The following is a 24,844-nucleotide window of genomic DNA, read 5'->3' as shown; positions in this document are numbered from 1 at the left end:
CACACAAAGAGGTGTATTAAGATATGTTGTCACGCAGTAATTGCTCAGTCAAGAGCAGTGAATCTCATCTTTTCATCCCTGCTAAGTGGTGGCAGCGAACTAGCCTAAATGCTCGCATCCTTCCAGCTGCTTTATTGGAACTGTCAGTTTATCGAGCATCCTTCTGGAATGCGATCACTGCACCTCTGTTTGTCCAAAGATTCCAGCATAGGTTTGAGCCTCACCGAAATCACAGGGCAGAAGACTTTGCTTAGCTGTTAGGCACTGCTCGGGAGAGGCACTCTCAAGCTTTAAGCTCTCTTTTCCCTTTCTTGATTACTACTAGGAATGCTGTCAAAATCAAATTGCACAAAGCAAGCCTGCTCTTAAAATGATTTCTCTAGATGGATGAAAGAACCAGCATATTGCTTTGGGGGTGGCCTTGGACACTGCACGTGATTTTAAGCACTGATTTTTTGCATTGCCGAATGGGACTGGAATGCATCATCAACAGTCCAGTTGAGTAGTCAGCCTGGTGACAGCACTGGGGTATTGGAATAGAAGTTGCAGCTGTCTGGAGCAAACTCATTATGGACGCATGAATCAACAGAGTATCTCACTAGTGTCTTACGTAGCAATCAGAGTTCTTTTGATTACCTCAGCATCTGTTCTAGCTTTAGAAGTTACATATTTCTTGCTTCGATGGTTAAAGACCTCTATCTGGAACAGCCTAAGCCCTTGTGCTGTATGCAGCCTGCTGTAAAGAAACCAATTGTGTTGATAGTTGCACAGTGGCAGAGCCTGGTGTTGTTCCTATCATAGCATAGAAGCAGATAAATTTTCAGAGGACTTGAACTCTGACTGTTTCTGTATTTAGTATTTGCTTTTCTTTTCAAAGCCTTTTTTTCCAACATGTAAATCATCATATCTAATTTATTCTTTCAGCAAAAGTAAAACAGAAATACGTTCACATTTTTTGGTTTTAAATTAGACAACTAGTAAGCAGAGGTTTTCATCCCACAGATCAGTGCTTCTGTCCAGTTATGGCTTATTTTTTGTCATAGCTTGATGCTGTAACTTTTTTCGGAGCAGCGTTTTCACACATTTCAAAGTAAGAGAAGATGAATAATTTTCAGGCATCAGCTGTTTCAGTCTGCGACAAGAAAAGCTAATGGAAATTTATCCAGTTTATCAAGGAAAATCTTAAATGCAGACTTGAGTAAGTAATACCCCACTGACAAAAAGGATGATAAATACTCAAAATTCACTGGCTGTGATGCCATCACCTCTTTCAGACTAATGCTTGCCCCAGATTTGTAGGCACAACTCAAGAGAAGGGGCCTCTGCCCATTGGGCTCTTACATCCCTCAATGAGTGAGTAAAGGTTGGGCCACATAATTAATGGACGAAGCAGAGCAAAATGGTTGTCTGCAAGTGCTTGTAGAATTCTGTGATATAAAGCAAAGGGAAGAACATTTTGTAAATATTTTGTTACACATTAAAATTTCATGGTACAGAGAATCTTGTTAATATCCACGTTGATTAAATCTGTCAGTTGCTGTAGGTCTCAAGAACAGAGTACTGCTACATGGTAATTATCTTTCCTCCTGCAGCAACGGATGGTTTTCACTAAATCTGAGGTCAGTGGTTAATGTAATAAATATTGGCAGCGTGCAGATAAGTTGTATTCCATTGCCATTTAGGAAAGAAAAAGCATTTTTCTGATTGACTCACACAGTAATCAACTTCTCAGGTAAAGGATGTGATTTGTATAGTAAATTTAACAGAAATTCTTGCTTACTTACTGATAATATAAACTTATTTCTGCCTATGCAATCATCAGATTAAAATCTGCAGCCTATAAGTATTGCTTATTAACACTGCTACTTGTAAAAATCCATTGTATTTGTCATAATCTCTCTTCTGTTCATTTCTGGAAATGTTTTCTGAACCATGTCCAGGCAAATATCTTACAATTTTTGAGGAAATACGACTTGGTTTAGTTTGTTTCAATTTGTTTTTCATCATATGAAGTTTTCTTTGTCTTTAGTCGTGCTGCTAATTGGTGGCGTTCGGTATCATTAACAGAATAATTTCAAATAACTGCAGTCTTCCGAATAAAACTGCGATAGATTCAGTGTATCAGTGTGTGCACTGACAAAATATTTCAGATAGCTGTGATGTTGTAGCAAAGCTCTCGTGCTTCAGCACAATTGCTTGGGTTGGCCCCTTGCTTGTAATACTCCGCTTCCTGCCTCACGTGTATCTGCTAGCAGCTGTCTCACACAGGCAGTGATCATTCTGGAAATGGCCCTGGGTCAGAATTCAATTGCATTTCCTCAGTTGTTGCTGTATAGGGGGCTTATTTGCAGAGGCCGTTGTGAAGCTTGTAAGATTGTGACTGTTAGTTCTTGCACCCACAGAGCCAGTGGGTTCAGTGGGTTAGCAGCTGGCTTCAGTGCAGCTGGGTGCTGGTGGAGAAAGTATATCCCCTTGCTGTTACATGCAGAATTAAAGGTCATTTAAGGGCTTTTCTCTTTCAACTGCGCTATATGAGCGATGGGACATCCTGCAACCACAAATCCATAGTTGTTGCTTTGGTTACATAGTTTATTTTCCCAGGTTTCAGTGCAGATGTTGCTACGTCCAGCTGATGAAGGTGCTTGCAATAGTATCATGCTGGACTTGGAGCTGGCGTTGTACAGAGGTGCCTGGCTGCTTTTCCTTGTGCTGCCCAGACTTTTGTGTTGTGAGAGTTCTCAGGGGACCCAGTGGGGATGCTTTGAAGTACATAACCCTGCACCTTCAAAATGCATAGGTAGTTTTTGTCCTTGAGTGTTGTGGTGCATTCTATTGCAAATGCTCGACTTCCTCTAAATGAGGGTCTCTGCTTGTGGTACCCACGTGTGAGCGTTGTAGCCCTGCAGATACCTCACATGACTTCACACAGTCGTAAGGCACTGTCATGATGTTGTGGCCTTTTTATTTTTTTAAGAGGAGCACTTACTTGTGTGCATCTCATCCACTAGAACCCCTTCATCCTGATATCAAGTGCTTCTGTCTCTCTGACGCTTTCCTTCCTGTCTTTGTGTGAATAATTACTCTTATCTAAAACCAGGTCTTTGCATTTAGCATTATTTAATTACTGCTTTTTCAGAATTCCTCAGATTTATGAACTGCTTTGCATTTTAATCAGCTGCAGCTTGATGCTGTCTGCAGCCAGATGGAACTCTATTCCACCATTCACGTTATCAAATGAAAATAATGATATATGCACAACAGCACTGACCTTGAAACTCTTAAGTTCTAAGCTTGTAAAAATAAATTCATTTGTTTTACGTATTTGAACATAGCCTAAAAATTCATGCTAAATCTGATGTAATTGATATGTATCTTTCATAACATCTTGGGGAGTCTGCTAGCTTGATGTGTCGATATGTACAAAGATCTAGAAGGATGTATGAGAAATCAAGACAATGTTTTTATTCAGGAGTGTTACATCATGAACGAAATTGGTACTGAAGAAGAATAAACCCTGTAAGAAGTTTTATATCTATTATATCTATCTCCATATCTTGGGGTGGAGATACACAAGGATATCACATGCATGCAGGGGAGCTCTTGAAAGTGTCTTGCACTGCGATTTGATTTGGTCTGAAATTTTTTTCCAGTAAGAAGGGAGATAAAGCAGGAAATTCAGAGTTCTTTCTGGCTCAGCCTCTAATATTCTGTGTCTTCGTAATTTTTAAGTAGTGGGAGGAATTTTTTTTGGTTTCCACTATTTTCTTCTTGTTTGCTGCTGGTAAATTAAAGTCATTGTTAATTTAGGAACCTGGCAGCTGCAGATCATTTGCCATTCTGCAGCAGCTGCCAGTAGTACTCTGGTTTACTTTACAAACAGATGTTTAATTTGACTTCAATACCGCTGTCAATTTTTTTAGGGGAGACAAAGAGAGGAAGGAATAGAAATAATCGTAGTCATAATAATAGTCATAATTTGATTTCCTTTCAAAACGTAGAACAGAGACTCTGTTGAAGATATCAGAAGTGTTTTTACAAATTTTGATGGAATGTTTTAAATCTGTTTTTTATTACGTGAACTGCGATTAAGCTTTCTCAATGCATAAGTCATGTTAAAGAAATGGTTTGTTTATAGTGCCAGAAGCTGGAGGCATTACGTTCAGTAGTCTACTTCACAATAAATGGAACACCGTTTTAAATGGCACGCTTTTTATTTATGGATTGAAATGTTGCATTGCTTCTACTATTTACAGGGAACCAGGTGGGTTTGTTTGTTTGTTTTCATAAGACTAGGGGCCACTGAGGCCCATCTCATGCAAGCACAACGCTGGGAGTGTTTTCATTTCGCATCATGGAAAGCGAAGGACAAGTTGGGTCCAGCAATGAGGAAATTAGATGATGGAAAGGCTAAGTACTGTGCAGTCCTTTTTAAATTTCCTTAACATTTTTCTTCAAATTTTATTTACATTTTCTTTTCTCCAGTGATTTTGTCCAGCGTGTGCCTATTGTGGAAAAAATGTAACTTTTGATGTAATGTGAAATAGAAAGCCTGGGTGAGAGCCTCCCTTGTTCAAAATGTCTGCAGGCCCAGGAAAGAGCGTTAAATAAATTAATAGCATAATGGTTTTAATCCCACAACCCTTCAGCGTTTCTTAGATGTTAATAAACCTGCGGTAAATTAGTCATGAAAATGGCACATCCTGCTGGTCATTTGCTCCTCTTTTAATGTATTTTATGACTGTGTTTTTGTGAGAGCGTGTAAGTAAACGTTCTTAAATGTAAGTATATGGGATGTAATAATGTAATATGAAAATCTCTGTTAGCAAAATTGTTTCAGCCTTCTGGGTCTGACGTTTGCTGAGCTGTCTGCGTGCCCATGATAAAATACTGCAGTTTGGTGTAGTTCATTTAGCAGTTAAAACTTGAAGCTGAATGATAACGTTCGTGTGAAAGGCAAATATCTGAGTTAACAGTGTCAGATTTTGCCATCCTTATTATATTGCAAAGTGTTTAACTTCTCATGGATTTAAAAGTAATAACTGAGGACTCACCAAGAGTAAGGTATTGTATAAACGAGGGTCTCAGAGCCTGGGCATAGAGTTTATCTTGACTGTTTTTCACATATGAAGCACCGCAGCATCAATTCTGATCGCTTTTCTTAAAGAAGCAGCTGCATTTATTGTAATTCCTCTGAAATGATAAAAGGAAGAAGCCACCTAGAAAAGAAATTGCTTTTTGTGTAAATGGACTATTGGATTGATTCCTGTCTTTCCACTCACCTGGTCTGGCAGTCTTTGGAAGGGATTTGTGAGAGGATTTAAATATCAAATTCACCCAATAGGTGGGTGAACCATCCCTTTTTCTCCTTTGCAGTAATTAGGTACTCGCTTTTTGTCTTTTCTGCTTCATTAGGCATGCATTAGGTATCTCTGCTATCCCAACTGTAGTGATCTGAATGCTTTCTGTGCTGCTTCCCCACAGACATGGATTTGTTCGCTGCTCTAGCAGAATGTGGTGTAAAGCCTTACAGTGCACCACAAAGCATGTTTGTCTTCGTTGATGGTTTCTGGGTTTTCTTTTGCTGCAGAAATGATAGACTTGTGGACGTAAGGTCCTGTGTCTAAGAAAGAATCGTCTCTCTTGGAGGGGAGTGAACTCAGCACTTGTTTGCTGTGCAGTGTATGCTGCCTGGTGATACCTTGAATGAGCTCTGACAAGTGAAGTCTTGAGGATGACCTACTGTAGTGGTTCTTTCCATACATTTCTTTCCAAAGGTTCAATATACGCTTATTCTGCAAGTGGAGGGAGGCAGGGTGGAGAACATCTCTCCTCTGCTGCAATTGCCTTGTGGTTGTTTGTTGAAATAAATTGACTGCTGCTCCACAAGTAATGCCTCTTGTTTTGTGATGTTGGTCTATGACATCAGAGGTGGATGATGGTGGGATGGCAGTAGAGGTTAAACCTTCCCATCAGTGTACTGTTGCATTTTGTTGCTGTGTGACAGTTGGCAGCAGAGCCTGACAAAATGGAGTCAGACATGGAAGTGTGGGTGAAGCAGAAGGATGGTGCTGAATTCCTGCACGTGCAAAAAATTTGCACTCGTCATTCGTTGATGTTTGCTGAACGTTTGTAGAGGCCAACCAGTGGATGTGAACATGGCGAGGTGATGGGTGGTGCATTTCAGCAGTGCTGCTTGGGACACTGGGTCCACCACCATTGGTGCAGATTGTTAGGAGTGCAGCATGCAGGCTTTTGTTCATCACTGGTGGAAATGCATAGCTAGTGGTGGTGACTACATTGAAGAAAGTGTTTTGCAGCTGAGAATTTGCTCTATCGAATAGTGCTGTTGTGTTCTTCGTATCTGTTGTACTTTCCACGGAACTGAACAGGAGGCATTACTTTTGGAGCAACCTGTGTTTATGATGAGGCAAACTTATATATGAAGTAGAAAAATGCCCTGCACTGCAGAGGTGCCACTGTTTCATGAAAGTTGATGAAGAAATTCTTTGGTTACTTCAGATAAATTGTCTGTTAGTATTCCTTACCTAGTTTTTGTGAATAAATCATAGCCGAAGCACAGCTTTCAGTACAGTGAAGGAACACACGTAGCTCTTTGTTCATGTCAGTTTTATAGTAGCAATCTATGTTCCTGCCACCCATAGCTCTACTTACAAGGTGCTGGAAATGTTTAGGCCAGTAAATAAAGTAAAGCCAGACTCATGAAGAGGAGGCAAATTGCAGATATACTCAGATAAGTGTTTTCTTCATTTACTGGATCAGGAAAACACTTCACTTAGCAGTAATAAAGTTAGGAGTGATATCCTTATAATTTTCTAGTTTTCAGAGGCTACTTGGAAGGAATTAAGGCCGTGCTTCTCATCTAATTAAGTGAAATTGATTTTGATAGAATTAAGATCAGTTCTCAACAGAAGGTCGGCTCACAATTGCCAGCAAAGTAAGGTTGCAGCACACACCTAGATTTTCAGGACAGGCTCAGCGTCAGTGTATCTAAACTGTGTGTTTTCAAAGTGTGGTTTTTCTGTCTCCTTTTCTTTTTAAATGTATGTTAGAAGCAAATGACTGTCAATTATTAAAAAAAAGAAAAATTAATTAAAAAAAATGCCGCACACATAAACGTACAAAAAGAGAAATCCAAGCCCACAAAAATCTGAGATTGAAGATCAGACTTATTGTTTGCTGTGCTTCAGTTTTCAAATCTGCGCACGCTGTTGCAAAAGTTTAAGTTGCACTGCTTGGATACTGATCTCAAAACCATTGAGTTTACTTATTTCTCATACACGCATCTGAAGGAGCACCTCCATTTGTGTGTTCTTTGCTTGATCTCCTGCTCTATCCCAGGGCTGCTTCCCCTTCAGCTGCTGATTCTGCCTTATCACCCTTTCCAGCCTTGCTGCTTGCGCTCCTTTGAGATTTCGTATGTCTTGTTCACCGCTGATCTCCATGGTAATTCCCCTGCTTTTAAATTTCCCTTGTGCCAGGTCCTTTGTCAAAATGAGCTCTCTTTCCCAGCCTCTTATCCCCTCCTACCTGGTCAGGTGTCCAGCATCCTATACCCTTCATACAATAATCTGCATCAAGTGAAATCACAGCCAGTTTTGAGTGTTCAAATTTCAGGGATTATTGCTGTCCCTGCTGAGCTGACCTGCTTTTGAGGTGTTCTTTCCCTCTTGTCCCATTGAAATTCAAGGCATGCGTGCCCTTTAACACCATTGCCATCCATACACTGAAATTTCGTTAGCGAGCCAAACACAATTTGGGCTGTAATTTTCTGCTGAAATCCTATAAAATCTTCCTCAGTCCTGTGCGTAGCGTTGTTGTAAATGACTGAGTATTGACCTTCTGCTCTCATATTGATTAGAGCGCAGTTAAAGAGATGAGATTACCTAAGGTTTCTGAGGTTGATCTGTGGTTTGTTAATACCTGTAGAGCAGTAGGAATGTCGGGAGCTCCGTGTCTCCTGTCAGTGATTCTTTTAGAGTAAACTTTGGAAGGGGCAACAGAAAAACAATCGGTGTGAAAGTTTGGATTTGTATTGTCCAAATAGTTGCTGAGTATTCCCAACTGTAAGCTGAGTAATGCAGCTCTGCTATTGATATATTTATGTATTTATAGTTAACTTGGACTAGCTTGTTCTTTGGGAGTACTGTAGAAAAGCTGCTACTCGTGCAGCAGCTAATCAGACGTGAGAAGGATGTGTTGAATTTGGCACGCTTAGAACCGAATTAGGGAGAAACGATTGCCTCTGTATGGGCTCCCTGCTGTTGCATTCTCCAACGATTTATGTACCAACATTTAGCAACAGTATTTGCTACAAATCCTTACTCCAGCTATTCTACAAGGAAGGAGAATCGATTAGGATATCACTCGATACACTGTTCTTGTCCCTACCAGCAAATGGTTTAGTCACTGCAATGTATCTTTGGTGTATTCCTGGTGGAGACTCTTCTAAAAGCATGGCTGGAGAACTGACAGCTCTTATACTTGGTTACTATCTTCTCATTTACTTCTTTCCTGAGAAATTCCATTTCTCATTTCAGTTCATGTCATTCAGTTCATTTCTCATTTACTTCTTTCCTCTGAGAATATTGAAGGTTTAGAACAATTTTTCTAAAGACTTGAGATTTTTTTTCCAGTCTTTGTTAACTGGGCACTTGTGGGTATGTTTAATTTTTACTTATTTTGCTTTGTTACTGCAATACTAAAAGCCAGAATAATAACAAAAACAAAATAAAATATTTAATCCCCCAACCTGGAGTGGGCAAAGGGAGAGATCCAAAGGGAAATATGTGTAGGAGTATTCTGACGGGTTACGTGTGCATGTTATACTGTGCTGTTAGTGACAGAACAACAGAGGTCAAGCAGTAATGGTGAAAAATTTTCTGAAGCGAGGACTGGTGAGGAGTGACATGTGGGAGAGTTTAAAACACAGCAGTTTTGCAGTAGTTCATTTGCATTAACATCATAATGTAGTTGTCTTCTGCTGTGTCCTCTCATGGTAGGTGGAACAAGCTGCCAGCCCTGAAAGTGGGAATGCGCTTTCCTTTGCTCTCCTTGCTTCTCTTCAATGTCCAGAGGAATTAAGTCTCTGAGTTCCCTGTGCAGGTTGGGTGAGCGTTATACAGGTTACATGGACTTTTAGAGCAAAAGTAAAACCATGCTTGGCATGGGTTGGACATGTCCTAGTATCATTTTGGTGTTAGGATTGGTTAGTTAATGCACAAGTGCTGCACGTCAGATCTTACTGCGAGAGAGCTGAGTGAATGTAGCTGTCAGGTAGAGCAGCACTGGGCTCCTAGCTTGATAGGAACCGTACTGCTACTTTTGGCATGTTGCTTCTATCTGCTGTACAGGATTAGCACTTAGAATTACAGGATAAACATATCCTCCAACTAACCAGTCCTATCCAATGCTATCTGACTTGTCTTTGTGGTGCAATTCACAATGCTTGCTTTTGAAGTTCGAGGTGATGCTTGCTACAAGAACTTTGTGAATAGCAAAATATGAGGTGAAGATACAGGCCACAAATAGCAATGGGTTTTAAGGAAGATGAAGCTTACTCAGAAGACCAGGGCAAACTCATTCTGTCATCTTTTGGTATTCTCTTTTTCTTCTTTTTTTTTTTAAAAAAAAAAAAAAACAAAACAAAACCCTTGCAAGTAAGTGGTGTAGCACACATGTCAGAAATGATTTTGTCACTATGACTTTTTATTCTGAAGATTTGAGATTCAGTATTTATATCCTGTGAGTATTCAAGAAGAATGGAGAGATTTTCTGAGAACAAATACAGCATGGCAGCATATACAGCTGTGTTTTCACTTGAAGTTTTTTGTTGCGTTTTGTATGATGTCCTGATCAGTCCTGCAGTCAGGAGCTCCGATGTGCTCACCATGGTGTACCTGAGTGTGACATGAAGGACAAAGGAAAGGGTTGTGAGCCTAGAATATGTTTGTAGGGTGAGTTTAGAGTGCTTGGTTCCTGCTGTGTAGTTCTGTTCAAATCTTTTTTCTGGTAGTGTGACTGAAATGTTTAAAAATAAAGCTGAAGAGGGACATACTCATGTCTGTGTATTCACTGAATTTGGTTTTTGTTTTAGAAGTAAGCAGCTTTTGTTGTTCTATCAGCTGACTGATCTACTGGAGAAAAGACAATCATCATATGCAGAATTGTAAATGTGGGGGAAGTGAGACGCTTGGCATTAATGTTACCGTGTTTATCTAAAAGCAAATACCAGGTCTGGTTGGTTTGCTCAAACTGTGTTAAAAGCATCCAGTTTGAAAAACAAACATTAAAAAAAAAAAATGAAAAAACAACAAACACCCACACCTGTGGTAACTCCTAAGTTTTCGAAATTAAGTACCTAGAAATAATAGTCCTGACCCTTGTCAGTGATGATCAATGACAAAGATAGTTTCTGGTGTAGGTGCAGCTTTTTCTCTGGTGAGACTGAACATTTTTTTCAGCCTCATTAAACATCTTGTAAAGTACAATCTATGGTTCTTTGTTAAAGTATGTAAAATACAGTTCTTGGCTTTCTGAGCTGGGAAAGAACTTACAGTGATGTAAAATGGAATAATTGAAGAAAATAGCTTTGGTGGCTGGAAGGGGAAGACGAAGTGAATTCATAAATAATATTGAGCAGACAGAGTTTCTTGTCTGCAGTCTAGGATTTCATTATTATTTTCCACTATCAGTGGGTTTTCTTTTCTAGTACTTCTTTTTTCTTCATCTACCCAACTTATTTCTCCATTAAGTTGGTTAAGATGTATTATTCCTTGCTATCACCCACTCTGGAGCGCTGATTTTACTCACAGCCGTGGTCTGCATCCTCTGGCAACACAAGAATGTCACCAGTGGTTCTCATCCCACGTGTAAAAATCAAAAATGTTACCCCGTATTAGAAACTGCTGTAGTTGGAGCTGTGATAATACAGAGCCAATAAAAAACAAACCAAAACAAAAAAACCCCACACCCACAAAAGTAGTGTGGATGTTTACTTTTGGGGAAAAAAAAAGACAAAATACTTGGGAAGGAAACTGTGCTTTGTTAGAGGTGAGGGAATGTCTTGGGCATCACACTGCTTCCTCACTGGCTAGGCTCTACATATTCCATGTGTTTCATTGTATCTTGTAAGGAAGCATATGGTTTGTAAGAACTGCAATGGAGATGGAAAAAGTGGGAACTTGTGTATACTCACCAGCTCTGGCAAAATCTGTGTTTCTGTTTTACTAAAACGTATCTCTAATATTGTGCTTAATGCTTTTGCTCCAAGTTTAAAAATGTCATAGGAATAATTCTCGTAGATCCCTTCTTGCTTCCTTTGTCACATCATTGCACCCGCAGAGACACTTTAAAGTAAGGTCATTTCTGCTCATGGTGTGATTTGACAAAAGGAGTAAGGATGATGATCTAAAGCTCTGCCTATGGAAAAAGTAAAAAAAATAATAATAATAATAAAAAAAAAAAAATTTGGTGTGAGTTGCAACATCCACCCCAAGGCTGCTTTGAATTTTTATAGTTCATTATATTCTGTGTTTGTTAATGCCCCAAATGCAATTTACGTGGCTTTATAGAGCCTTTCCCAGCAGGGTGGCACAGTTGCAGAGCTGTGCTGGAGAGGGCCTTCATTCCAGGGAAGTCTCTAAGGGTGAGTCTCATCCTCCTTGTGCTGAGACGTGTTCTGAATAAGACAGAAAAAGCCTGGCCTATTTGTATCCAATCTGTCAGTGTTACGAAGTCATATTGCCAAAACAAATACTGCAAACTGCCAGATATTCCTTGATTTTGCTGAGAGAACTCCACAACGTAGAAAAAGAGTAATATTTGTTTTTGAAATAAAAAGAGGTGTTGCTGGATAAAAATAAAAGGAAATGATTTACTTACTATGCATATGATTTTTCTCATGCGATGCAAAGCTTTAGCAATTACTGGAAAGCATCGTTTGAGGACAGTGAGAGCTAGAGAAGATTTCGGAGACGTATTTGTTTACTTTCTCATTCTTATTCGGTGGTACTGTGATGTGTTGGAGGAAGAGCTGCTTTCCCTTTTCCCATTTTACAGAGATGATTTTGCTGATAGTCACAGAGAGAAATGCCTCAATTAAAAGTCCCCTTAAATCTGCCAACATTTGGGGAAAAACAATCATATTTCCCCTTCCAAAAAAGGTCAGACAGCACAGGATGATAGAAATACCTGCACTGATTTGCACAGACTAAGCAAATGTGTATCTTGTGTAAATTCTTATGAGCTTTCTTGCTTTTTTGTAAACGCCAGCCATTCCATTTTGAAGCAGTTGTCAGTCTCCAAACTCCATCTTTAGTCAAAATCAGAACTTTCATTGAGGAATAAAAGTTATGTCAAAATAATAATAGACAGTAAGATAAAAATAGCAATTAAAAAGCAGGCAAATATGCTGTTCAGATCATTTGATCAGTCTCCAGTCTCGAAACTGATTATTTAAACAGTGAATATTTCAAAGGTGATTTAATACAGTTTCCATCTGAGTATATGTAATGTTGTGTGGCTGCTTTGGGTATTCATGCAGCCATCTAATATAGCAGTCCTTTTTCAGCTGAAGTTGGCAACAGAACTCCCACTGGCTTAATTTGGATTATCAGCTCCATATAAATTCAAACCCAGCTGAAGAGACAGCAACTCAAAAAGTTGAGCAGCTTTTGTTGTTAGAAAAGGAACCGTTCCCATGATGTTTCACACTGATGAGCTGATTGCAGCAAAATGAATAAAATAAGTCATCTTCCGGCTTCAAACAATTTCCATTTTATTTCTAAAATAGCTTTATGAAGTAAAATACTGAATGTTTTTGATCTGCAGATCTGGGTGCTCTTCACCAGAAAGCTGATTTCTTGTTTGTTTAGCTTTTAAGTATGGGTGCTTTCAGACGTTAAGCTTTGAAAAACTTGTTCTTTGAAATTATATTTAAGGCATGGAATCGTAGGGTAATTTAGAAATTCATTTAGTCCACCGCCTGCTTAAAGTGGGTGCTGTTACATCAAGTTGAGGAATGAACCTGGCTGGACTTCTGGAGTGCAAGTATACCTTAACATCTCACATTGGGTCTTTCATCATCCAGCGCCCTTAAATCCTTCTCCTCAGGGTTGTTCTCAAGCCATTCTCCACCTAGCCTGTATTTCTGCTTGAGATTGCCCCAACCCAGGTTCAGGACCTTGCATTTGGCCTTGTTGAACTTCATGATGTTGGCATGGGTCCACCTTCCAAGCCTGTCCAGGTCCCTCTGGATGGCACCCCTTCCTTCTTACATGTTAGCTACTTACAACACCACTTTGCTTGGTGTTGTCCGCAACCTTTCTGAGGATGCACCTGATCCCACTGTCCATGTCTCCTACAAAGATACTAGGTCCCAGCAGTGATCCCTGAGGAATGCCACCCATCACTGGTTTCCACTTGGATGCTGAGCTGTTGACCTCAACTTTGAGTGTGACTATCCAGCTAATTTCTTTTACAGCGAAGTTGTCCATCTATCAAATCCATTTTTGTCTAATTTGTCGACTGGGATGTTGCTTAGGACAGTGTCAAACGCTTTGCACAAGTCAAGATCAATGAAGCCAGTTGCTCCTCCTTTATCCACTGGTGCTACAACTCCCTCATAAAAGGACACCACATTTGTCAGATACAATTTACCCTTGGTGAAGCTGTGTTGGTTACCACCAATCACCTCATCTTTATTTTCCATCTGCCTTAGTAGGGTCTTCAGGAGGATCTGCTCCATTCTTCTTTTCACACTGCTTTTTTCAGAGCCTTGGTTGTTGCCTGTGTAGTCCTTTACTGCATCTGCCTTTATGAGATGCCAATTTATTAAGGAAAAACAATCTGTAGTTTGCTGTACCCCTCCCAGCTTGATCTAGCTTTAGGAGGTTTGCAAAGGTCAGTTGTCGTACTGGGTGGGTTATGTGTGAAATGAAGTATTCCATCCTGTCCTGCTCTGAACTTGTGTCTTGGAAAGAAAAGCATGGTAAAACTGCATCGAGTTTTTGATAACTTGTGGGGTTGGACGCTGTCAAAGAAAGCAGACTTAACTTCAGCAACACTTCTAAGCATACACAGTGATTTTTCTTCTTACTTCAGTTGTTAGAAGTGAAAAATAACTCTCGAGAGAAAAATATCTCTCGAGAGATCACGTTGACTGTAAAGCTGAGGTAAGACAAGAGTCTGACTCTTACTGTTTAGAATTTCATGTCCCTGACTGGGCCTTCTTATTAACTGCTTGCCGTTGTGCCGGAGCAAGAGCTGCTGTGTTACAGTCATGATAATGGTATTCAAGGGTTGGTACAAAGGGCTGTCGGAAGAATGTGCTCCCATACTACTAAACAAAGAGGAGATACCAGCTCAGGTTCTCCTCAGGAAACTCCATGTGAAGAACGTTCATGAATTTAACCCAATTGTAACTGTTTTCTAACAGGAAAACCACAAAGTTTACATGTAAATTAAATTTTATAGTCATAAAATGGCATAAGAACCTAATTAAATTTGAGTAGGGCTGGAAGGGGGTCACTTGAGCTGTTCCAACTGATTACCGTTTATGACATTTGCTCTGTGTTGGACACTGGTCTCCAAGAAGAACATAGTATTTTACTGCTTTGAAGATACTTGACAGAAGATTCTGCTTATGATATCTCAGATGGGATATTTTAAAAAATTAATGTGTACAATTCCATCTTTTTTTTAATTTTAAAAAGTTGCACGCGAATTGTTTTTCCCTGTACTGTTTTCTGATTCAACAGTTCCCCTTACCTGCCTTCAAACTGAGGCTTATGAAGCTGCATTTTGTTTGAACTATATATCTTAATTCGATCTAGAATGCTTAATTAAAGTGCCCTTTCTCTTGGAACCTTTGAATTACTCTTGAAGACTTCAGCTTATGCTAGCTCTGGTCTTAACTTTATGGTTTGAGTTGGAAGAGGCCTTGAAGGCCATTCATTTTCAACCCCCTTGTCACCCACAGGTTGCACAGAGCCCTATCCAGCCTGACTTAGAGTGCCTCCGTAGATGGAGTAAAAAACTGTATTAAAATTATATTTGCACTGAATTTCTGTAGCATATCAGAAATATTTATTTGTTCAGAATGCATTGGAATTGCCTACAGACTGCTGCTTAACTTAGCCGTGCGATTTTCTGAAACCGATTGTAATTTCAGTACTTTCATATAAGATTTGATTTATTGAATATTCAGTTGACCATCACGCATTTTGAAAGCACAGATCCTCAGCATGTAACTGTGATCATTTCGGTGAAGATAACAACAACCCAAGTCTCTGCAAAATGTAATGCAATTCAAATGCAAGTTGATAAAAAAAAAATCCCCAAATCCCAGCTTTGTTACTACGTGTGTAGTCAGAATAAGAAAAGTACGCCTAGGTTTTAGCAGCCCAGTTCTGTCCATTTGCTACTTTATCACGCACTTTCTTCTTGCTTTAAGCAATAAATGTATTTTAATCTTTTTTTCTTTGTAGAGCCAGTATTGTGCAGAAGCGCATTATTTATTTTCAAGACGAGGGTTCTCTCACCAAAAGAATCTGTGAACAAGGTAAGGTGATCTCCTTGTCGTGTTCTGCTGAGTTCTCCTAATTGTTATATCCAGTTACAATTTTGATCCCTTAATGGTTTCATATGGATTGAAATTTAGGATCTCTTATTTCAGTGATGTTCTGCCTACCCGTGCAGGGAGCTGCTCTGGCAGGGGTTGGATGCTCTCTGGAGCCCCCTTCCAGCCCCTACGTTTCTGTCATTCTGTGATTCCTTACATTGCATACCGTTTCTCATACATTCTTTCTTGCTTCCACCTAAATGTGACACTTACTCCTTTTCCCCTTGTGTGAAACCTGTTGCTTGGGCTATTTTCAACCTTTCCTAGAATTAATTGTAGCAGAGAGATTTAAAATTCACACGAGAAACAAAGGAGAACTGCAATTGTCTTTTGATAAGTTGACTTTTATTTCTGCATATGCAAATTCCTCCTTCCCAGAAAGGTCATGCAAGTGAAGTTAGTTCAAATAACCACAGTCTCCTGATTCTCCTTCTGCGTTTTGTAATTATTTTCATTCTTTCTTCTTTTGAACCAGGGTTGTCATGGCAATGTTTGCGTATTTTGGAGGAAATTCTGTGAAGTACATCAGGCCATTAAACTCCCACTGAAAACAGGGGAATTGTATGTTGGATTTCTTCAGGGGCTTTGTGGAATTCTCTATCAATTCTTAAATATATAATCTGTTACAAAAGCAAATACGGAAAGTGACCTTTAGGTTCTGTAATCTGCTGGCAGATTGTGTTGCTTCTGTTAGTAAACATAAGTGTCCTTCGTATGGGAATGTGTGCAGATATTGGGGAGATATGTTCACCTTCAAACAGATATCCCATCTTTGCAGGAGGAGGTGTGCTGGTGAGGTCTGGGTAGCAACTAGGGCCTGCTCCCTTGATACTGACATGCACATACTCTTCTGATTTAAATTCCAGATCATACAGCTTAATTCTTTCCAGGAGAAACTTCCCACATTTCCTTGAAAAGTAATAACTTTGTGCAGAAGTGCAGAGTTGATGGTTATGGGGCAGTTCTTATTTCTTCTCTTTGCAAGTTTGGAATGGTTTTTCTTCAGTTTTGTACTGAGGAGAAAAGAAAAACCACCATTTTTAAAAAATACCTGGCACACTGTCCTTCATTTTTAGTGAACTGAATGTGTGCCAGTGAAGCATTCAGTTGTAGTTCATAATGTGGAATCCCTGACTGTCACTAGGAAACCTCTTTGTCAGTGTTTTGAGCCGTTTCAAATATGGAAATACGTAAGCTAGGCTTTTTAAAAACATTGCAGTTTGGTGGCAAACCTGATGTAAAAAGCCACCAGAATAAACAACAATATGGTGGTTATTTCGGAAAAGAAGGGAGAAAAGGCAGGATTCTTGGATAGTGGATAAATCAGTCATAATGATTTCAGTTAATGAAAGCCAGCTTGTGTCAAAACTGTACTTCTAAACTTCTGTATTTTTGAGTAACAGCTTCATGTTTGGAGAATTTTAGTTGTCTGTGGTGAGTTCTGATAGCAGAAAGCGTTTGCACATCACCAACTACTCAATCTAGTTGAAGTGTTAAATCTTATCTGCTTAAAATATTAAGGACAGCCAGAAAACTTCAGCTTTCTTCTTCAGCACCACTTTTGCTTTAGTCTAGACAAGGCGTTAGATAAGAAGAAAGCTATTGGCAAATTGGGGAATTTATTTGTTGAGCTCTGTCCTAAAGACACTGAATGAGGGAAAGGACAGAAACACATTGTCCTAATAACGAAAGATTTATGTTGCGGTTATGGGCAAAGCTGTTCTGCAGTCAGTGTATATATTTTCCAGAATAGATGGAAATGGGCGATTCTGTTGGGGGAAAAAAAAACTTAAGAAACTTCAGAAAGGCTTCATTCACACAAGAGGCAATTTGGTTAAGTCCTGAAACTCTTTTGAAAGATAATAAAATGACTTGTTACTGCTGCTCAGTTATTTTCCTGAGTGTGTCCTAATTAACTAAAATAGAGTGCTGAAGATACGGATTAGCGTTAAATTGTTTGGTTAAGGTTTGGGCTTTAGTTTTGGGTTTCACATCTGATAGCCTCGTCTAATCTGTACATTTCAGGACTCAATTTGTTTTAAGCTCAAGCTCTTCATGATTTTGACCTGTGCTGCTATAAATAAAGTCTTTTCGAGGGACAGAAAGAATTTGTCAAAGTAATTGTAACATGTGATATTTGTGTCTCTGTATTTGCCTCACCATCATGTGTGCAGGAAGATGTTGTTCAGCATTAATTGCACTGCTGAAGGATCCTTGAGAAAGGCAGCGGCAGGATTGCAGCACCACAGCAAAGCCACTGATGCAGCCCGCTGTCTATTCCATGTCTCTTGTTAAAAAAAAATCACTAGAGAATAGTCAAAAGAGCGACTGGGTTTTCGTTGGCAGCACTGGTTGGGTCTCAGCTGCATCATTCAACATCACTGGATGTTTCTCAGAGCAGGGAATGATTTGTGAGCAGGAAATGTGTGCATGCAAAAACTCAGGGGTTTTCTGCGCATGCAAAAGTACAACTGAGGCATTAGCATGGGGCTTTTGCAGCTGATTATTGCATCCCACTGAAGAACTTACATAGCCTGGCTATCCAGTAAGTTCCAGTCTATCGTATTTTTTAGATCTGCTGAGGTTTTCACCAAATTAAATAAGAACCAGAAATGAACCTGTTTTGAATCTGAAAACAACTAAAATTGTAAACGTGCCTTTGTGTTTGCAGTGAGTCATTACATCCACCCATGAATCCAAACCAATCACTTCAGGATTCTACTTTTGTGAAGCCTAACGTTAAAAACTAATGAACACGAGTAAATGTAATTCAGATGTATTTGCAGGAGTACTTATTGTGTCAATTTTGCTGTCATCTGTTGCTGTTGAGTTGTAACCCTTCTCAGTAGGTGCCTTCATTCCTGTTTTTTCAGATTCAGCCTCAGAAGGTGTAACCGACAAACCAATTTTAGATTGCTGTGCCTGTGGAACTGCCAAATACAGGCTAACGTTTTATGGAAATTGGTCAGAAAAAACACATCCCAAAGACTTTCCACGTGAGTATCATCATTTTTTTTTCTTAATATTCTTGCTCTACACAAACATGGTGTAGGTATTTGGAGATCGCTGTGATGTTACTTGGTAAACACCCCACTAGGGTCAGTAATGACAAATATGCAGTACTGCTTATGTGCAGTATTGAAAATCTACGGATGCTATAAATTACAAATAAATTCTAGAGATTTGCCTGATGTTTTGAAGTGTAAAGATGTTTCCTTATATAGAGATTACCTTTTTTTTTTTTTTTTTTTTTTTTTTTTTGCCTCTTCTCTTACTGAACACTTAGCCTGGATTATCATGTACAGCTAGGAAATGGAATTTAATGCAAAACACGACCTAAAATGCAGGACACACTAAAATTTACAACCGTGTTTACAACCATGCTAATCTAGCCAAAACTCAGTATTGTGTCCTTTCACAACCTCTGAAAGATTCTAGTTAATTCACTGAGCCCTGCATCTTGCTGCCAAGGAGGCTGGTTAGACATTTGGACAGTAGCTTACTCTCAATGTTGCAATGGATTATACAGCTGAAATACATATTCTGAGCTTTATCTCTCCGATCCTGTCGACGGGATCAGGATTTTTACTGTAATAATCCAAATAACTGTAAATAGTGAAGTTACAAAGAAGTGCATTATTTGTTTATTCTTTCATTACTTATTCTGCAGCTTGTAGCAGTAGATGCTAGGATATGATTTGAGAACGTGAGTCACATTTATTGGTCTTTAAACTTCGTTAGGTTGTCTGTGGCTGATGTTTGTTGTTTGGTCTTTTTATGTCTTTTTTCTAAATTTATTACTTTCTGTCAGAGTACCACCATATAAATCAAATGTGGTTTGTGTATCAGTTCATAGTTCTGATAGTCTAAGCAATATTGCTCACATTGATTATTTAGAACATCTGAAGTTGAACAGTACCATTGTTCAAAAGCTGTCTGTCAGCATAATGCACAGGAGATGAAATAAGCCAAAGTGAGTAATTGTAGAAGTGCTTCTCCAGGCTATTGCACGATTTATATATCTGCTGAGTGTCACACTTCATATGCAATGTTAGTAGGGATTTAGGTAGCAGTTGGAAATAGGAAACATGAAATTACTGTGACTTTGTGATGCAGTGGATGGAAAAATGCCCTGATGGGCTGGCTGATGGGTCTGGCTCAAGGCGTTACGGTCAGTGGGGCTCCATCTAAGCTGCCAATCAGTCACTGCTGGGGTTCTGCAGGGCTCTGTTTTGGGGATACTTCTCTTTAATGTTTTTATCAATGACTTGGATGTCAGAATTGAAGGTATGTTAAATAAATCTGTAGATATCTCTAAAGTGAAAGGAGTTGTCGATTCCCACAGGGGCAGGGAGACCATAGTGAGAGATCTTGACAAATTGAGGTCTGAGCAATCACCAACCACACGGAATTTAATTCTACACTTGGGATGGGACAGCCCTGGCTCTGTGTGCAAATGACCTGGGGATTCTGGTCAACGGCAACTTGGATCTGAGCAGCAGCATGCCCTGGGGGCATCAGGCCCAGTGCTGCTGCTGGGGAGGAGAGGGATTGTCCCGCTCTGCCCTGCACTGTGCAGCCTCATCTCCAGCACCGGATGCACGTGTGGCGTCACAATATAAAAAAAGACATGAAACTACGTGAGAGCACCCAAAGGGAGGCTACCAAGATGGTAAAGGGTCTGGAAGGAAAGACATTTGAGGAATGGCTGAGGGGAAGAAGGCATCGTGGCGTCCTACAGCTCATCACAGGGAGCAGAGGCGCAGCACTGAGCTTGGCTCTCTGGTGACAGTGGCAGGAGCCAGGGGGATCGGTGTGGAGCTGTGGCAGGTGGGGGTAGAGGAAGGTTCTGAGCCAGAAAGGTTGGGCCCCAGAACAGATTGCTGCTGGCTCTGCGCCTGCCCCCAAGCCGCCCAAGTTCAAGAAGCGTTTGGTCACCGCTCTCAGACGTGGGGTCTGGGGTCTGGGTGGTCCTGTGTGGAACCGGGGGTTCGACTCGATGGTCCTTGTGGGTCCATTCCAACTCAGGGTATACTATGGTTCTGTGAAAAGAACAACCACCACATAATGTAGTAGGATTAGTCCGAGTAAAAACAGCTGATGAGACTTTGCACTGAAATTCCCAAAAGGTGGTAAGATCTTTTATCCAGATGTAGCAATATAACAAATGAAAAGCAATCATTAACATTCTTTGAAAATTTGAATTTGTGCAGTAGTTACGTTAAAGTACTATTGGTGATGGATTGTAGTAAATCCTTTATTTACAAAGTTGTTATGCTATGAGGAGGGGTTGGAACTAGATGATCTTCAAAGTCCCGTGCAACCCAAGCTGCACCACGAATCTAAAAAATACCTGCTTTGTTTTTTATGCCAACAGTGAGGCTGAAATAGAAAGCCAATCATGGAAGTTTTATTTCTTTTCTTTAAATCAACTTCTGAGCCATTTTAAATATCACCAATAATATGTATTGTGTTGCTTTTCTCCTAAGAGAATATTTTGTTTACTATCAAACAAACTGTTTCTGAAGGTACTGTGCAAAACTGTTAATCCTAGAAAACTCTTGTGTGTTTTCACAGATTCCATGAATTAGGAATAATTTATTATACTGGTACAACTAAAACACCTCTGCTCTATGAAATTATACAAAGCATAGAGTGTATTTGGGAGTCATTAGGTTCTACAAAGTATTGCTCAGAAGGAAATCACTGCAAACTACTGCAGTATGGTTTTATAATCACAGAGTGACTTGGGTTGGAAGGGATGTTAAGGGTCGTCTGGTCCTAACAGTCTGGTTCTGAGTGTGCCAGCCATCAAGTGGGTGGAAAGAATGCCTGTAGGAAAGTTTCTGAAAGCAGTTCTTAAAAAACTTTGCTTTCGTGGAACTGGGAGAGACTGAACATTTTTTATTAAACTGATAAACTGAGGCTTATAGAAAATCAAGCACGCTTTGCAAGTGATTTTTGCACATGGTTATGGCTCCTGATATTAAAACTAGTGGCAGTTGAATTTCACTTCTTTTTAAATCTGGCTCAGTGGGAACTATCAAATTTCCCATAATGTTTTTCTGGTCAGATTGATTTGTATTTACACAAACCCTGAGCTTAAAAGCACTTGTCTCTGATTATTGTTCGTGTAAGATAACAAACATATATATTCTTCATTATGATTTCATCTGCACGATGTATCAGAGAATACATACACATGCATATATTCATGTTAACTGAGGAATTGCACAAAAATGAAGTGAAATAACACCATTGCTAAGCTGTCTGCGTTCTGCTTGCTGTCTCAGCAATCGGATTGTGACAGACTGGTGGTGCAGAATAGCTGTGGCCTGACGTGCATCTGATTATTTTATGTTTTGAAGTTTCACTTGTGTTTAGAGGAAGAAGTTTAGCAAGTGATTGAGTAGTCTATTCTCACAAAAACAGGACTTTCAAAGTGAAGAGTGAAACATTTGCAGTTGTCTCACGGATTTCATGAAAAATGTTTTGGGAAAATGTAGCGTATGCTTTGAATAGATCTTTGGGGCAAGTCCATGGGCCAGCTGCATTATGCAGAGAGCCAGCAGCTTTTTAGGAAGGGGTGCTGGGTGCGAGAGGCTGGGCTCTGGTTGCAAAGACACCAAACTCTTTCTCGATTTAGGACAGGACAGGGGGAAAAAGCTGTGGAGCACATGGGGCAATTAGTTCTACTGAAGACCGAAAGGCTCTCTGGTTCTTTTCTGTATTTTTCTTTTTTGGGGAGTATATGGAACCACCTTTCAGTAAGTTTCAGTGTCACTCAGTGCGTGTCTGTAGCAGTGAGATGCTTTGGACCTGCGTGTTAGGAAAAAAACAATGAGCAGTCCTTCACTCAAGCTGAATGGCAGTTTCTCTCTGCAGTTTGGAAGGGCTCTGCTTGAGGAGCAATTACTAGATGATGCGTTCACAAAGCAGCAACACAGCCTCTTATTGGGGAAAGTGGCATAGTGGGGTTTAGTTTCTCTTCTTCTCCATTTAGGGCACAATTGCTGATTAGCTTTATTGGTCTCTCAACGCGCCAAGCCCGCTATAATTCAGAGCTCAGTGAGTTTATTTATGTCCAAGGAGAAAAGCAGATGCTCTGTTCTCTGTGCTGCTGGATCACCTTCCCTCATCCATTCTGCTTTTGCTACGCGTTTCTCCCTTGATTCCCTACCGTTGTTTTTCTTTTTTTTCCTAACCCATTTTCTATTCTGCTGTGATTATGTTCCTGCATCTGACTTTATCTATTCAATTCTCTACGCCGTCTTTATCAATTTCATTGTCCCACTTTTCACATTTTAAATTTGCATTCCTTCTGTTTACTTTATTATTCATTTTTCATTCATTTATTCTAGTTTTCAGCTGTTTTTATCTCTCCTCTCTCCATTTTGCATTGCAAAGAAAAATGTTAAATATTGTCTCATTCTGTCATTCTGTCTCCCTGATCTCCTGTGGTCTTTGCACTGCTACCAGACTGTCTGCTTATGTGAGGAGTTCATTTTCTCATCCTTTTCCTTTAACCTGATATCTTTGCAGAGTGCTATTTGACGCTTAATGAATTCATTTTTATTTCCAGTACTGTGGGACTTCTGAGACTCCTTTCTGCTCTAATATCTTTTCAATTCCATCAGACTTTTCTAACATTTTATCTTCTTAAACTTTAACATTTTTTCTTTTCCTGCATGACAAGACAAGAAACCAGAGCAGGAATCCATTTGCCTGTCTCTGCAATTCTTACATTGGGGAAAATGGGGCAAGTAAACCAAACAGCCATAGAAGGACCAAAGTGTGCTCCTTCGCTTCCTTCCTCAGTTAGTGGGAACCACTATGAGTGGTTCAGGAGAAAATAAAAGGCAGCACCATGTATGTATGGTGTGAATATGCAGTAACAGGAAAAACAGCTACATTGGTGTTCATGAGATCAATTCAATATCAGTATTTCAAAAGTTTCTTGGAAGGAAAGCTGAGCACGATTTGCCAATAGGAAACAGACTTTCCTTTTTTTTTTTTTTTTTAGCCAGGAAGCTGCTTGTGCAGCGCAGGGAGGTTTGTACTCTAAGCCTTCTGTATCTCTTCCTGATAATGATTTGGCACAAGGATATAAACAAAAAGCTGAACCGCTCAGTGATTATATAGTCACAGTTGTATCTAGCCTCTAGTCTTTTCTGGTGCTCTGCTGTCACCAGCCAAACACAAATCTACTGGTCTGTTGCAAGAAACAGGTATCTATCCACAAGGAAATGACTTGCTGAAATCTTTGACTCCTTGCAAGTTTTATCCTTATGAGCAGTTCACATGAAGGCCTAAAATTAAAAGATTTTTAAACATCCCGAGGAAGCTCAAATGAAGACAAATTACACTAAGCCTGTACTAAACTTCTTAGGAGATGCTTGGTCAGCTGTCCTGCCTTTCTTTTCGTTTCTGTCTTTGTTATATCCAATAATCACTAACACATAGTATTGTATTCTTGTAGTTGACTATTATGGCACTCTAAAGATGAGGTGCACTGATGTAGTAAGAACTGACAGCATGTAGCACACACTGAAGTCTGGTACTGATGAGGACCAGGGACTTGAAGCCCTTCACTTTAATAAAAGATTAGGAATTAGAGTTTGAGCCTCTTTTGAGGGTAGCAGGTATTAATGTTAGAAGAATGAATGAATATGTTATTGCTGTTTTAATTCCCCTTTTTTTCTTCTTTTTTTCCTTTCTTCCTGCAAGGGCGCACCAACCACTGGTCTGCGATCATTGGCAGTTCTCACTCCAAGAACTACATCCTCTGGGAGTACGGAGGGTATGCGAGTGAAGGCGTCAAGCAGGTTGCAGAGCTGGGATCCCCAGTCAAGATGGAAGAAGAAATTCGACAACAAGTAAGTGTGATTTAAGGTATACTTTACAAACAATGCATCCCGCTTTGGATTCAGTTAAGCAGATGAAGCAAGCTGTCTGTCTCTAAAGACTCATTCTTACTCTGAAATTTTTTTTTGGTCTGTGAAAGGGCAAATAAGTTGTAGTGTTGTGTACTTAGAGATACCTGTGTTATTCAAGACGTAAATTAGAAATATGTGAGTAAATGCTTTTTTTTCTTAATCGTGAAAGCACACAGTTTGTTAAAGGGAAAACTTGAAAATGGCAAGCAGCATGCCGTTTTTCTTTTTGAAGTGGTGAACTTTGGTGTATAATGTGTTTTAATATTAG

At 39.7% G+C, this 24,844-nt stretch overlaps 1 protein-coding gene across 1 annotated transcript in view; it reads left to right on the top strand.

The window, feature by feature from the left end:
• The window catches only part of SPON1 (spondin 1), a 183,918-nt gene that overhangs the window by 59,264 nt on the left and 99,810 nt on the right, over nucleotides 1-24,844 (top strand). The window contains exons 4-6 of the mRNA XM_042837215.1: nucleotides 15,507-15,580; nucleotides 18,514-18,636; nucleotides 24,368-24,516. Coding sequence (XP_042693149.1) covers nucleotides 15,507-15,580; nucleotides 18,514-18,636; nucleotides 24,368-24,516 — 346 coding nt within the window. The remainder of the gene's footprint in view (nucleotides 1-15,506; nucleotides 15,581-18,513; nucleotides 18,637-24,367; nucleotides 24,517-24,844) is intronic.

Source organism: Centrocercus urophasianus, unplaced genomic scaffold, assembly GCF_019232065.1.
Source record: "Centrocercus urophasianus isolate 14NV4802_14NV808 unplaced genomic scaffold, USGS_Curo_1.0 seq_7, whole genome shotgun sequence".
In the NCBI taxonomy this organism is placed as follows: Eukaryota; Metazoa; Chordata; class Aves; order Galliformes; family Phasianidae; genus Centrocercus; species Centrocercus urophasianus.
This window is presented reverse-complemented; position numbering and strand designations above follow the sequence as displayed.